General features: G+C 43.6%; 1 protein-coding gene across 10 annotated transcripts in view; it reads right to left on the bottom strand.

Moving 5' to 3' along the window:
• Positions 1-13,166, bottom strand: part of RBM33 (RNA binding motif protein 33) — a 154,971-nt gene that overhangs the window by 132,614 nt on the left and 9,191 nt on the right. For all 10 annotated transcript variants that reach the window (XM_070728283.1, XM_070728287.1, XM_070728284.1 and 7 more), the window contains exons 3-5: positions 5,739-5,787; positions 5,402-5,478; positions 1,043-1,352 (exon numbers count right to left, since the gene is read on the bottom strand). In XM_070728283.1, coding sequence (XP_070584384.1) covers positions 1,043-1,352; positions 5,402-5,478; positions 5,739-5,787 — 436 coding nt within the window. The remainder of the gene's footprint in view (positions 1-1,042; positions 1,353-5,401; positions 5,479-5,738; positions 5,788-13,166) is intronic.

Genomic DNA, 13,166 nt, shown 5'->3' with positions numbered 1-13,166 from the left:
CGGAAGGGGTGAACAGCAAGCGGGTGAGCGGGCAGGGATGGGCGGGGCCAATCAAGGGTGGTTTTTAGTAGTTCACTGAACCACTTCAAATCGCCACTACCCATGATCCGGTCCAAACCAGTCGAATTTCCCCCATGACCTTACTCCATAAAATGAAAATTAATTGCTCCCAGGCAGCTTACATGGTATAGTGATGAGATCGTTCGCATTAATTTCCTTTAAAATGTAGGATTTCAGATTTTAAATTAAATACTCAAGTAATTTGAGAGCGATACAATACCTTTATTTTCCATGGAATGTACTTTCCATTAATTATTTATATTTTATGCATCTAAGAATAACACACAGCATTTTATTATGTGATTTAGGCTTTAAAGATAAAGGATCAATAAATGCATTTACATTTGCTAGTGTTTTTTTTTTTAATTGAGAAATACCTCTAATAAATGGCAATAAATCTATTCCCATTTCAACTCAGAGCAATGTACGCAGAAAACATTGAAACCGAAACAAATTATATATATGACGTGTTCTAAAGCAACCTCAAATCTCTTTATTCAGGTTTAGACAGTTCTCAATTACAAAAAAGGGAGGGAGGGTAGAAATGAGTGAGCAGAACATCAATCACTTTGGAATATTAGCACCTTAAAGATGTCTTTAGCAGGTCAATAATCTTTTCACCTTCGCAGGACTTTATCAGATCTTGTCTAAAGCCTGGATAAAAGCTTTTGCATTAAGTACTTCTAACAATTGGCACTGCCTCTCCACCACACAAAGCTGTTTTCTTCCTTAAGGATACAATCTTCAAGGTCATGATTCTCAACTGCCTTGCAGAATGACAAAAGAGCATTACCTGCAGCCAAACAAGCTGTCAACACAAACTTTGTCACAGCCTAGATAAAGAAACTGGCAGACAGTGATAATAGGTCTAATTTTGCTCTGGTCCCAAGGGAGGTAAACAGATTTCAAATCAGTCTAAAAACCTAAGCATGTGCAGCAATGTTATCTCAAAAACTAAAATAGGAGGGGGGGGGGAACTCACCAGGAATTCATCTTGAGCTTCATTGATTTCAAGATCCAGCACTTCATCATTATAATTCACTTCTTCAACCTGATCTTCCCCATATTCTATTTCATCTTCTGTCAACTCAGCCTCTTGGCCTTCATACTGTTCTTCTGAATATTCCTCTACATATTCTTCAGGAACATCTGATTTGTCATAATCAATTTTCTCTTCCCCTTGTTCATACTCTAAGTCTTGTTGAATAGATGAGTCATTAGCATTCTCAGTGAGCTCAAAGGTTGTCACCACGCTAGGTGCAGCATTAAGACTCACAGTGACATTTTGAGAACTAAAATACAGCCAAAAAGAAATGTGTTTTTAGTTTATATGAGTACATTATTACTGTGCATGGAAGTTTGCATAGAATGCAACAATATCCACATTAAGTAAAAATTAACTGATGTACGGTACATCAACTTGATTTCATGCCAATAAGTCATAACATGCATACATATACAGTGATCCCTCGAGTATCGCGAGGGTTACGTTCCAAGACCCCTCGCGATACTCGATTTTTCGCGATATAGTGGTGCGGAAGTAAAAACACCATCTGCGCATGCGCGCCCTTTTTTCCATGGCCACGCATGCGCAGATGGTGGAGTTTGCGTGGGCGGCGGGGAAGACCCAGGGAAGGTTTCTTCGGCCGCCCAGCAGCTGATCTGCTCGGCAGCGCCGCAGCAGCGAGGAGCCGAAGATCGGGGTTTCCCCTTTGCGTGGGCGGCAGGGAAGACCCAGGGAAGGTTTCTTCGGCCGCCCAGCAGCTGATCTGCTCGGCAGCGCCGCAGCAGCGAGGAGCCGAAGATCGGGGTTTCCCCGCCGCCCACGCAAAGGGGAAACCCTGATCTTCGGCTCCTCGCTGCTGCGGCACTGCCAAGCAGATCAGCTGCTGGGCGGCCGAAGAAACCTTCCCTGGGTCTTCCCCGCCGCCCACGCAAAGGGGAAACCCCGATCTTTGGCTCCTCGCTGCTGCCCGCCCGCCGCTCGCCCGCCCGCCCGCCCGCCCGCCGCTCGAGAGCAAGAGGGGGAGAGATAGAGAAAGAGAGAGAAGGAAAGAAAGAGATGAGAGGGAGGAAGAGAGTGTGAGAGAGGAAGAAGCAAGATAGAGAAAGAGAGAGAGAAAGAAAGATGAGAAAGGAAGAGAGTGACGTCATCGGGTGGGAAAAATCGCGATATAGCGTTTCGCGAAGATCAAGATCGCGAAAATCGAGGGATCACTGTATCACTGTTTCATCAAATAAGCATAATAACATGCAAACATATATTAATGTTTCATCAAAAGTCGGCTATTTGACCAAAGGGGAAAAACCAACTATAGGACCTAATAGATTAGCTTGGCATAAAGTGTGGGGTTACTGAGCAAATTGCATTCAGTTTTAAATTCCAGATTAACAAATATACACAGGAGATCAGCATCTGTTTTCCACTTAGTGCACTAACTACATTGATACTATTGGGCACTGATTTTTTTTAAAATGTTAAATTTTTTTATGTTTTTATTAAATGGGTGTGTTTGAATATACTTCATCATGCTAGAATTGGCATTTACTTCTTAGAAGGATCAACATCAACAAATTTTCAATTTGAATTGTGTCAATAGCTCCTATCTAAATTCTGAGAAGGAATCACAGGTGTTCTGATAAAAATTTCCATAAAACCCTGTCAACTCAGCAAATTAAAAAATAATTATTTTTTGTTCTTTAAAATATACCAACTTGCAGTACATAAAGTAATAACTATCTACAAGTTTATTTTTATTATTTCTCTGAAAATGATTTATTGGGCTTTTGTTTATGTCCTGTTTGTTCTTTGAGAATTCAAAGAGATATTATGAGGCACTCCTTTCATTTTTCTCCCCAGCCATCCTGTGAAGTAGGTGGGATGAGAGAGTGATTGGTTCAAAGTCACCAAGTGAGCTGCCATGGTTAATAAAACTCAACTTGGATCTTTCCAATGCCGATTCAAGTTGTCAATCACAAAAAAACCCAGCATACAAAAACCATGGAAATGAACAAATTAAAAGGCAGTGATACTTTCAAAGTTAAGTTTCAAAGATGTAGCTCTGTCCTGGGTGTAAAAACCCAAATTCAATTATTATTGTATGTGAGCCACTTTCTAGTTGAGTCTTGAATAAAGAGACAATCTGAGCCTTGAATTAAGAGACTATAATATAGAGTTATAATATTATATTATAATGTTATAATATTATATAGGGTTTGCTATATTTTAATTAGTAATTCTGCTTTGCCAAGAAATCTTTAGCAAAGGCAGAATTGATTAAAGATGGTTGTAACTAAAAATTTCCCGTAAAACATCATAGTTGAATCATTATGCAAATGACAAAGAAGTGAGAACAATGCTTTAGTTTAATGTATCAGGAAATTCTTCTAACATTTTCAATCACATTGATCTATTTTGTTTTTCTGTGAGAGTGTACCTATTCAGTCCTGAAGAGGCTTATTGGTTGAATGATTTTATTTCCCTCCACCAATAAATAGATGAGAAAAAATGTGTATTTAAAATAAATAGGAAGGTGAAAAGATAAACTATACCAATAATGTATCTAAGCAATTCAACATAGCCATTTAATTAAAAAAAAACCCCGAATAATTCTACAAATGTCTATGGAGATTCTCAGTCATCCAGCATCTGTGGTCATGTTGTCTCACATGTGCTTTTTGCAAAAAGTAACTGGACTTTCTTTGTTTTTCCTTGAAAACGTTCTGTTTCTCATCAGTCAGAACTGAAGAAACTTGTTGGGTCAGAGGTAAAACATCTTCAAGGAAAAACAAAGAAAGTCCAGTTGCTTTTTTAAAAAGCACCTCAGGGATAAGTGGACAAGTATATTCTTAATACAAATGAATAAAACAGCAGTTCTTAATTCAATTTTACAGCTAAGACTATACCTATATGTAGCAAACCAGGCATCCTCTTTCTTGTTGGAGGTTTTTAACAGAATTATTTTTTTAATTACCCTTAGTAATAATTACATCCTTATATACATCAAAGAAAAGTTACGTAATTGGAAATTCACATTAGAATAGCTATTCCTAAGGAATCCCTAGAAGCAATTAAATTTTTGAAGGAGGTTACCACAATTCTGAAAAGAATGCATCTAGGAAATCCGGTCCTATACAACCATTATTTTCTGTTTTAATACCTAGCCCAAAATGAGTTGAATTCTTACTCATATCCATTGCAGAGATAAAATGATGTTCATGTATCATGTTTGGTGCTTCAAAGGATAATACTTCTTACACTCAACAGTACATTTTATGTGCTATTCTAGGCAGGGGTGGGTTCCACTAACCTTCGCCACTGGTTCACATTGAGATGTTTTGCCCGCCCGCACATGCTCCATAGTGGGATTCAGTCCAAAACACAGCTGAGGAGTTTATCAGCTGTGCTTTAGGCGAAGAAATAAAGGCGAGTATTAGCCTGGGGATGGGCGGGAGGGCTCTTTTTGAAACAAAGACGTAAAGTTCCACCAAAAATCTCCCCCCCCCCTCCTCTGTTGCAGTATAGCAAGTTATGTTGGGATAGGATTTTTATTAATCTGGAATTCTAGCATAAAAATATATATATACTCTGTGTGACCCTGATTCTAAAAACCCGGGACAAGGAAAGGCTGTAAACTCGCCTAATCTGCATCCCTGGGAACAGGGGCTCAGAATAAACATCTCAAAAGCTTTACAACTCCGGACAGGACATTATAGGATCAAAGGGGGGAAGTTTCATTGCCTGGAGCACACAAACCAGCAGGCCAATTAAGGAAGATTAAGCCAGATAAAAAGGTGCGAATAAACATCTGCTTTTTAGGAAGTTCCTAGAAGATCCTTCCTTGATATGAAGATCGTTCCTTGATATGTGTGGGAAAAGAAGAAACTCAAAGATACCTTTGAAGTTGTATGGCTGATGTATCATTTTGACATGTATATGTAATCATACCCCATTTCCTCATGTTCCCAAATAAATAGGAGCGCATGGCTCTACACCATGTCACTCCACCCAGAGAGAGAATGTGTCCAGGTTCTACTTTCTAGGATTTGCGTTCGTGGGTGACCCCACTGGGTTGCTCTTAGTCCCTTTTGAAGGCATTGCTTTCATTAGGACTCAGCAGTTACCACACCCCTCAAAGATGGCGGTGCCCACAGACCAGAATCGCCCGAATAAGATCCGTGATGTCATTTTCACGTCACCAGCGGGTTGCGAATGGTTTGGACAATCTGGTCCGAATTGGGAAGAACCCACCCCCAATTCTAGGGCAGGAACACAAACAAATAATCTGAATGTGTAATGTAGAAAGCAAGCTACAATACTTGGCTCAAACAAAGCACAAACCTATTTTGCTGATCCTCTTCATTATCACTTTGGAGGAGATCATCATTCAGTTCTTCATCTGACATATCAGACTGAGTCTAAAATTAGTGGGGGGAGGAAAAAAACCACTTTTTTGAGCTGGACTTACGACATAAATGAATACAAACGGTAATAAAAATGTATTTGTACAAAATAAACAAGAAAGCCTCCAGTACAAAATTTGGATTTCTTTACTGGAACAGCAAGACAGATGATTCTAAACGTTCAGGAGCTGATGTTGGTTTAAGCAAAGTAGTCAAATTGCTTTTTACACTAATGATGGCCTGAAGCATATACTTTAAACAGGCTGTTTTTTTACCTTTTTGCCAATCAACAAATCTTCTCCTAGTAAGTCATCATCCAGTTCACTAGAAAAAAGAAAAGAGATAGTCAGTATTTCAAAACAGTGGATAAACTGCATTATTTAAGTCAATTGTCATTTTACTTAACTCAAAAACTTGAGAATCTCAGAAATAATGCAAACTAAAATAAGGTTGACCTTGTTTTTTAGAAAGTGAAAAAGTCTAAAATCAATTCCTGGTAATGTTCAGCCTACTTACTGCAATGCTAAGCGAGGTAAAACAAGCTCTTATTTCATCCATGGAAAACCACGCAGTAATATTGTTTAGTTACTCAGTTCCTTATAAAACTGATAACCGAAAGATTCTTACCATGGCCACTATGAAGAATTTAAGCTTTCTAATTCTCTGAGGACCCAGGTGTTCTCCCAGGCAGCTGGGTCACCATGAGCTTCGTGGATTAACTTTGATTTATATACAGATTGAAATTACTTATGAACTTAATTCGTTCGGTGACCAGGTTCTTAAGTAGAAAGGTTTGTAAGAAAAAGCAATTTTCCCATAGTAGTCAATGTAAAAGCAAATAATGCACGCAATTGGGGAAACCACAGGGAGGGTGAAAGCCCTGTTTCCTCCCAAGAGATTCCTAGAGAGGCCCCATTGAGGTGATACAAACCCGGGGGTTAAGATTTCTTTGCCTCGTAACCCTTTCCGTCTTACGAACACAAGGCCGGGTCCTGGGCTCTCTTACTGCGCCTGCGCTCACTTACTGATGCAGGGATTCCCCTGCCTTGTGACTACACCCGATGGGATTTCCCATTCGTTTCCCACCCCCGCCAAGATTCCCCGCCTCCCGACTGCCAGCTGAAGCGCCTGGGATTTTCCCCTGGCTTTCCAGCGGCTGGCCAAGATACCCCCCCTTCCTCATCCTTCTGGACGGCGGAAAGCAAAGCGCTGGGGGACGGGGTGTCAGGCCAGTCCTCCTGCCCCCCCCAGCCAAAAACACAAAGCCGGGGCGCTGCTGGCTTGAGCTCCCATTCCTCCACGCCGCTTCGCCCTGCCTGTCATCCTGACTCAAGCAGGCGGCTGCAGACCGCCTTTGTGTTTTCGGCTGTGGGGTGGGGCAGGAGGACCTTCCTAACCCCCTCCTCCCAGCGCTTCGTCCAGGACGACGGAGCAAAGGGATGCTCAAACTGCCGGCGGCTTCAGCTTCCCATTGCTCCACGCCACCTCGCCCTGCCTGTCATCCTGGCTCAAGCGGGCGGCAGCGGACTGCCTTTATGTTTTCGGCTAGAGGGGGGAGCAGGAGGACCTGCCTGACTCCCTTCCCCCACCGCTTCGCCCAGGGTGACAGGCAAGACGAAGCGGCGTGGAGCAAAGAGAGGCTCAAACCGCCGCCGGCCGTGGACCTCCGTTGTGTTTTCGGCTGGGGGTGAGCAGGAGAACCTTCCTGACTCCCACCCCCCAGCGCTTCACCCAGGATGACACGTACGGCGAAGGGGCGGGGAGGACCAGGAGGCTCAAGCCTCCTTCGGCGGTGGCAGCCCGGCTTCCAGCTTTCTGAGTTTTGGGCTTGCATGCATTAATCGCTTTTCCATTGATTCCTATGGAAAACAGTCTTACGAACTTTTGTCTTACGAACTTTTGTCTTACGAACTTTTCACCTTACGAACCTCCTCCCGGAACCAATTAAGTTCGTAAGACAAGGTATCACTGTATTCTTAAGTAAAGGGATATGCTTCTCTCCTATCTGTTCAAAAGCTAAATAAAACCATGTCAACGGAATTGCAGAGTGTAATCTACAAAATGTCTGGCACCAAATTCTACTGATCCTTACTATCAAGTCCCAAGACAGCAATCAGTACTCTTGAATGTGGTCTGCATATTTTTTTTATTAATTAAGGCAACTTGATGCCATCCAGAGGTATAATTTCAAGCCATGTTTACTGATATAGGCAGTCCTTGATTTATTATCATACTTGGGCCCAATTGACATATGTTGAGTTTTGCCCCATTTTGCTACCTTTCTAACCACATTTGTTAAGTGAATCACATTTCTTAAGTGTATTTGGCTTCCCCATTGACTTTGCTTGTCAGAGGTTTGCAAAAGGGGATCACATGACCCAGCCACACTTCAATTATCATAAATATGAACCAATTGTAAATATCCAAATTTAATCCCGAACTGTCACTAAATGAATGATTATAATATATACATACATACTATACTTAATTTCACTTGTTAAATTTGCTACCCATCTCGCCGTGGGGCTACATTAAGTTACTTACAGCAATAAATAGAAAGTGATTAAAATGAAAGCAAAATAGCAATATTAAAAGAACAATAAATGTAAACAATGGAAGTACAATAATACAAAATTGAAAAGATGAGCGAAAGGTAGAGCAGGAAGTTCAAGGGTGGGGTCAACAGTGCAGCAAACACCTCCAATGATGTACTCTCCTATTTGATACCGAGCAGGAATGGATTCCGCTTACCTTCCCTACCAGTTCACATTGCAACCTTGCGCAAATGACCATTTGTGCATGTGCAGAGGGTTCTTTCCTGGCTGTAGCAATCGGAGAAGTGGTTCAAAGGCATCTGCAGCCAGCCATTGTTGCCAGTTCAGCAAGTGGATGCAAAATTCAGACAGTGGATGCAAAATTCAGCCACCAGTATGTGCGAACCGGTCCAAACCAGAAGCAACCACCATTGGTCCCCAGGCCAACTAGCAGAGCCAGGTCCTCAGGCTAAAGCCGAACTTCCGCGTTCGGCTTCGGGAGACAGCTGCGAAGTGGCGCGGGTGTTTTAAAAGGTCGCAGCCGGCCTGGGGGGCTTGCCAGCACCCCCCCAAACCCCAAACCCGGGTTCGGGGGGGTGCTGGCAAGCCCCCCAGGCCGGCTGCGACCTTTTAAAACACCCACACCGCTTCCCAGCTGTCTCCTGTAGCCTAACGCTAAAGCCGAACTTCCGCGTTCGGCTTCGGGAGACAGCTGCGAAGCGGCGTGGGTGTTTTAAAAGGTCGCAGCCGGCCTGGGGGGCTTCCCAGCACACCCCCCCACCCCGGGTTCGGGGGGGTGCTGGCAAGCCCCCCAGGCCGGCTGCGACCTTTTAAAACAGCCGCGCCGCTTCCCAGCTGTCTCCTGAAGCCGAACGCCAAAGCCGAACTTCCGCGTTCGGCTTCAGGAGACAGCTGGGAAGCGGCGCGGCTGTTTTAAAAGGTCGCAGCCGGACTGGGGGGCTTGCCAGCACCCCCCGAACCCCGGGGGGTGCTGGGAAGCCCCCCAGGCCGGCTGTCACCTTTTAAAACAGCCGCGCGGCTTCCCAGCAGTCGCCGAAAGCCGTTTTTTTGCCGGGGGGGGGGTTGGTTGCACGGATTAATTGACTTTACATTGTTTCCTATGGGAAACAATGTTTCGTCTTACGAACCTTTCATCTTATGAACCTCCTCCTTGCACCAATTAAGTTCGTATCATGAGGTATTACTGTATTGGTTATTACTTATAAAGCCCTACATTGGTTAGGACCAGCCTATCTACAAGACCGTCTCCTGCCATGTACTTCCCAGAGATCAATTAGATCACCGGGAGTTGGCCTCCTCCAGGTCCCATCGACTAAACAATGTAAGTTCATGGGCCCATGTGGAAGAGCATTCAATGTGGCTGCCCCGACATTATGGAACCAACTATCTCCTAATGTCTGCACTACACCCATCCTATTATCCTTCCAAAAGGCTGTGAAGACCTGGCCGCAGGGCCGTGACTGCGATTGGGTGGCATACAAGCCAAATAAATTAAATTAAATTAAATTCTGATGCCACACTTTGGTACCAGTTGAAACTTCCAAAGGCATTTCAAGGGTGGCCCCATGTAAAGCACATTGCAGTAGTTCAACAAAAATCATAGAATATAGGGAGGTTATAAACTACCAGAGTCTGAGCTCGAGGGAAAAGTCAAATGTATCAATAGTCTCCATTTTCACCCACAAGAAATCTAAAATCAGCCCACTTGGAATTTCATAGACAAAGGGTGTCAAATTCAATTTCACTGATGGCCACATCAGGGTTGTGTTTTATCTCAAGGGGCTGGGGGAATATGGCCTGGGTAGGTGTGGCCAACTCAACATCAATTTTCTGCTGCAACAGCCTCCTTCAGAAACAGAGCTCAGTGGGGCTGTGTATGGTCCTCCTGAACTCCATTTTCTGTGGCAGAGGTACCATGGGCTGGTCCTTTGCTGTTTGCATGGTGGCCCCTTGACCCAAATCTAAGCACCCCACGGGCCTTAAATTTGACACCCCTGCTGCAGAGGGTGCTTATCTGCTTATCTACTATCAATTTGCTTTGACCATTAGTACTTCATATTCCTATAGAGAGCATTAGCACACAATAAAGCTATGCTCATTTTTATTGCCTGGACTCCTGATTTCCTTTGCTTGACAGAGTTCTGATTCAGGAAAGGCTGCAGCCGGTGCATTAGCTTCAGTTAACGTATGACTGACATGACTGCCACCTGATCTTTGAGAAAATGTTGCAAGTCCCCCCAAGATGCAAAGTGGCTCTGAACAGGGCAGTGCAACCACAGAACTAAAGATGTCAAAGACCTGGATGATGACATTCCATCATACACCTAAAACTACTTGGTCCTGCCAGAATTCAGTTATAGTCTGTTGTTCCCTAATACCTCCAGGCATTATGAGAGTGTTGCATCACTCAGGTCATGAGGACATGTGAATCAGGATATTGATGATATTTCAACCCATGGTTATTGATGATCTCACCCAGTAACTTTTTGTAAATATTGAACAGGAGTAGAGAGAGTACAGAGTCCTGCGGTATGCCATAGGAGAATAGCCAAGGATTGGATTTCTCACTCCCTATCAACACTGTCAGGTTCCAAAAGGGTTTGGGAAAGCTTAGCACGCAAAATCAGTAACCAAGTTTGTTTATCCCAACATCGGTAGTAACAAGTTGTGGAATTGGAAAAAAGGATATTAAAATAAAGGGATACTTTTTTGTGTAAAAGTAAAAAAGTTAAGGAAATATTTTTATATACACATAAAAGTATTCCCTTATTTTAATATGCTTTTATACAATTCCACCACTTCAGAGGTTCATCCTGGTTTGTACTGGTTTTATAGAACCAGTAGCAAACTGCTGGTGACTTCATGGAGCTAGTTCGGTTGGTGCCTGTCCATGGACGCCACCATCTTTTTTTGGATTTTTTTTTCTTTTGCACATGTAGAAGTTTCTGGCACTGTGCATGCACCACCATCTTGGGGGGAGGGTTTAAATTTTTTGCAAATTTTTGGCACTGAGCATGCACATGTACGGCATGGCTATGGGTGTGCAATGTGGGTGCAGCAACACAGCCCTGGAGGAAGCGAACCAGCAACGGGGAATAATATATTCCCACAGTGCTGCTTCGCTACAACCATCCATAGCCAAAAATACTAATCTGCCTTCTGTGGACTGGCCCAGTTTTACAGTAAAAGCCCAATAACAACAAGGGAATTGAATTCAAAGTATGCAATCAACCCCTTCCTCACTGAGCCCCTGATCTTCTCCATTTGGTCACATAGGCCACTGACTTACCCATCCCAGCAATCTTTCCCAAACCTTTCCAGGAAGGACATCAGTAAAATCTGTTAAATCAACTTCTTTAAAACTTCAAATTTTGTCTACTGCATCCAGTTTTCCCACTAAATTGAAGATGTTATCCATTTGGTCATGTCTAACTTTTGGCAATTCTAAAGGCCAGGTCTTACCTTTTCCGATCTTGCACTACTTTTTAAAGTTTTTGTACAGTCTGACTGGTGTAAGCTTTGATGGTCTCTCCCCCTAAATTAAGGTCAATTAAATACAGATTTTAATACACTATCAGATGTTCATTAATAGAAGAGCATTTTCTGCTGCAACTCCCACTTCTGGAATATCATGTCCCACAAAGTGGAATCTGTCCCCCACCACTTCTTGACTTTCCAAAAGGGCCTGAAAACCTCTGCCAACTGGCTTGGGAAGCCTGATAGGCATATCCCATTCTGGAGGCGGCTAGCAGACCAACTGCTCCTAGTTTATATATTGGTCTTTTTCATCCTATTTGTTAACTTTAATGCTTTAACTTTCTAATTGTTTTATACTGTTATTTATAACCTTGTAAGCCATTTAGAATCACTTGTTAGTGAAATGGGCAGCCTAGAAATTTAATAACTAAATAACTCAACTTGCAGGCCTCACTGGAACAGACTTTCTATTGCTAAGCAAGATGGCTGTTCAGTGAGTCACACAGTCATTAAACAAATCTAGCGTCCTCTGATGTCTTTGTCAGAAGTCAATTGGGAAAGTCAAAATGCTGATCAAACGAACCACTGCAGCAACCACTGGAAATACATGCCGTTTGCCAAGCACCTAATTTGGTTTCATGGCAATGGGAATGGTCGAATCTTTGAGGGCCAATTGTCAGTCTGTTTTTTCATTGCTGTTGTAACTTTAAACGGTCAGTAAATGAAGAGTTTATAAATGAAGGACTACCTGTAAATGCTAGACTTGTTCATGACTTCAGGCTCTAAACTGTGGACGGGGGAGAGTTAACATCATAGTGGATGATCTCTGGCGGATCCGGGATAGGGGTTTATCCTCTATCCTGGTGCTTCTTGACCTCTCAGTGGCTTTCAATACGATCGGCCATGGTATCATTCTGCGCCGACTGGAGGGGTTTGGAGTGGGAGGCACCGTCCTTCAGTGGTTCTCCTCCTACCACTTTGGTCGGTTGCAGTCAGTGTTAGAGGAGGGTCAGAGCTCGACTCCTAGGTCCCTCCCTTGTAGAGCTCCTCAGGGGTTGGTCCTCTCCCCCCTGCTGTTTAATATCTACATGAAACCGCTGGGTGAGATCATCCAAACGCACAGGGTGAGTTACCATCATCTCCACCCCATGTCCTCTCAGTGAAGCAGTGGAAGTAATGTGCTGGTGTCTGGAGGCTGTCAGGGTCTTGATGGGTGCCAACAGGCTCAACTCAATCCCAACAAGATGGAGTGGCTGTGGGTATTGCCTCCCAGGGACACGGCCATCTGTCCGTCCATTACCCTGGAGGGGAATTGTTGGCCCCCTCAGAAAAGGTTCGCAATTTGGGCATCCTCCTTGATCGAACATCATCTTTCAGAGCTGTGGCGAGGGGGGTGTTTGCCCAGGTTTGCCTGGTGCACCAGTTGCAACCCTATCTGGACAGGGAGTCTTTGCTCATAGTCACTCATGCTCTCATGCTCACTTTGAAGAGCATTTGGAAACTTTAAATCGTCCAAAATGCAGCCACGCAACCGGTTATGGGCCTTCCAAGGCATACCCATATTTCTCCATCACTCCACGGACTGCATTGGTTGCTGATTAGTTTCTGGACACAATCCAAAATGTTGGTTATGACCTTCAGTAGCGACTGTCCTCCTCCTCTTCTTCTTCC

Source organism: Erythrolamprus reginae, chromosome Z (assembly GCF_031021105.1).
Source record: "Erythrolamprus reginae isolate rEryReg1 chromosome Z, rEryReg1.hap1, whole genome shotgun sequence".
NCBI classification, from domain to species: domain Eukaryota; kingdom Metazoa; phylum Chordata; class Lepidosauria; order Squamata; family Dipsadidae; genus Erythrolamprus; species Erythrolamprus reginae.
Note: the sequence above shows the minus strand (reverse complement) of the source record. Positions and strands in the feature narration are given on the sequence as shown.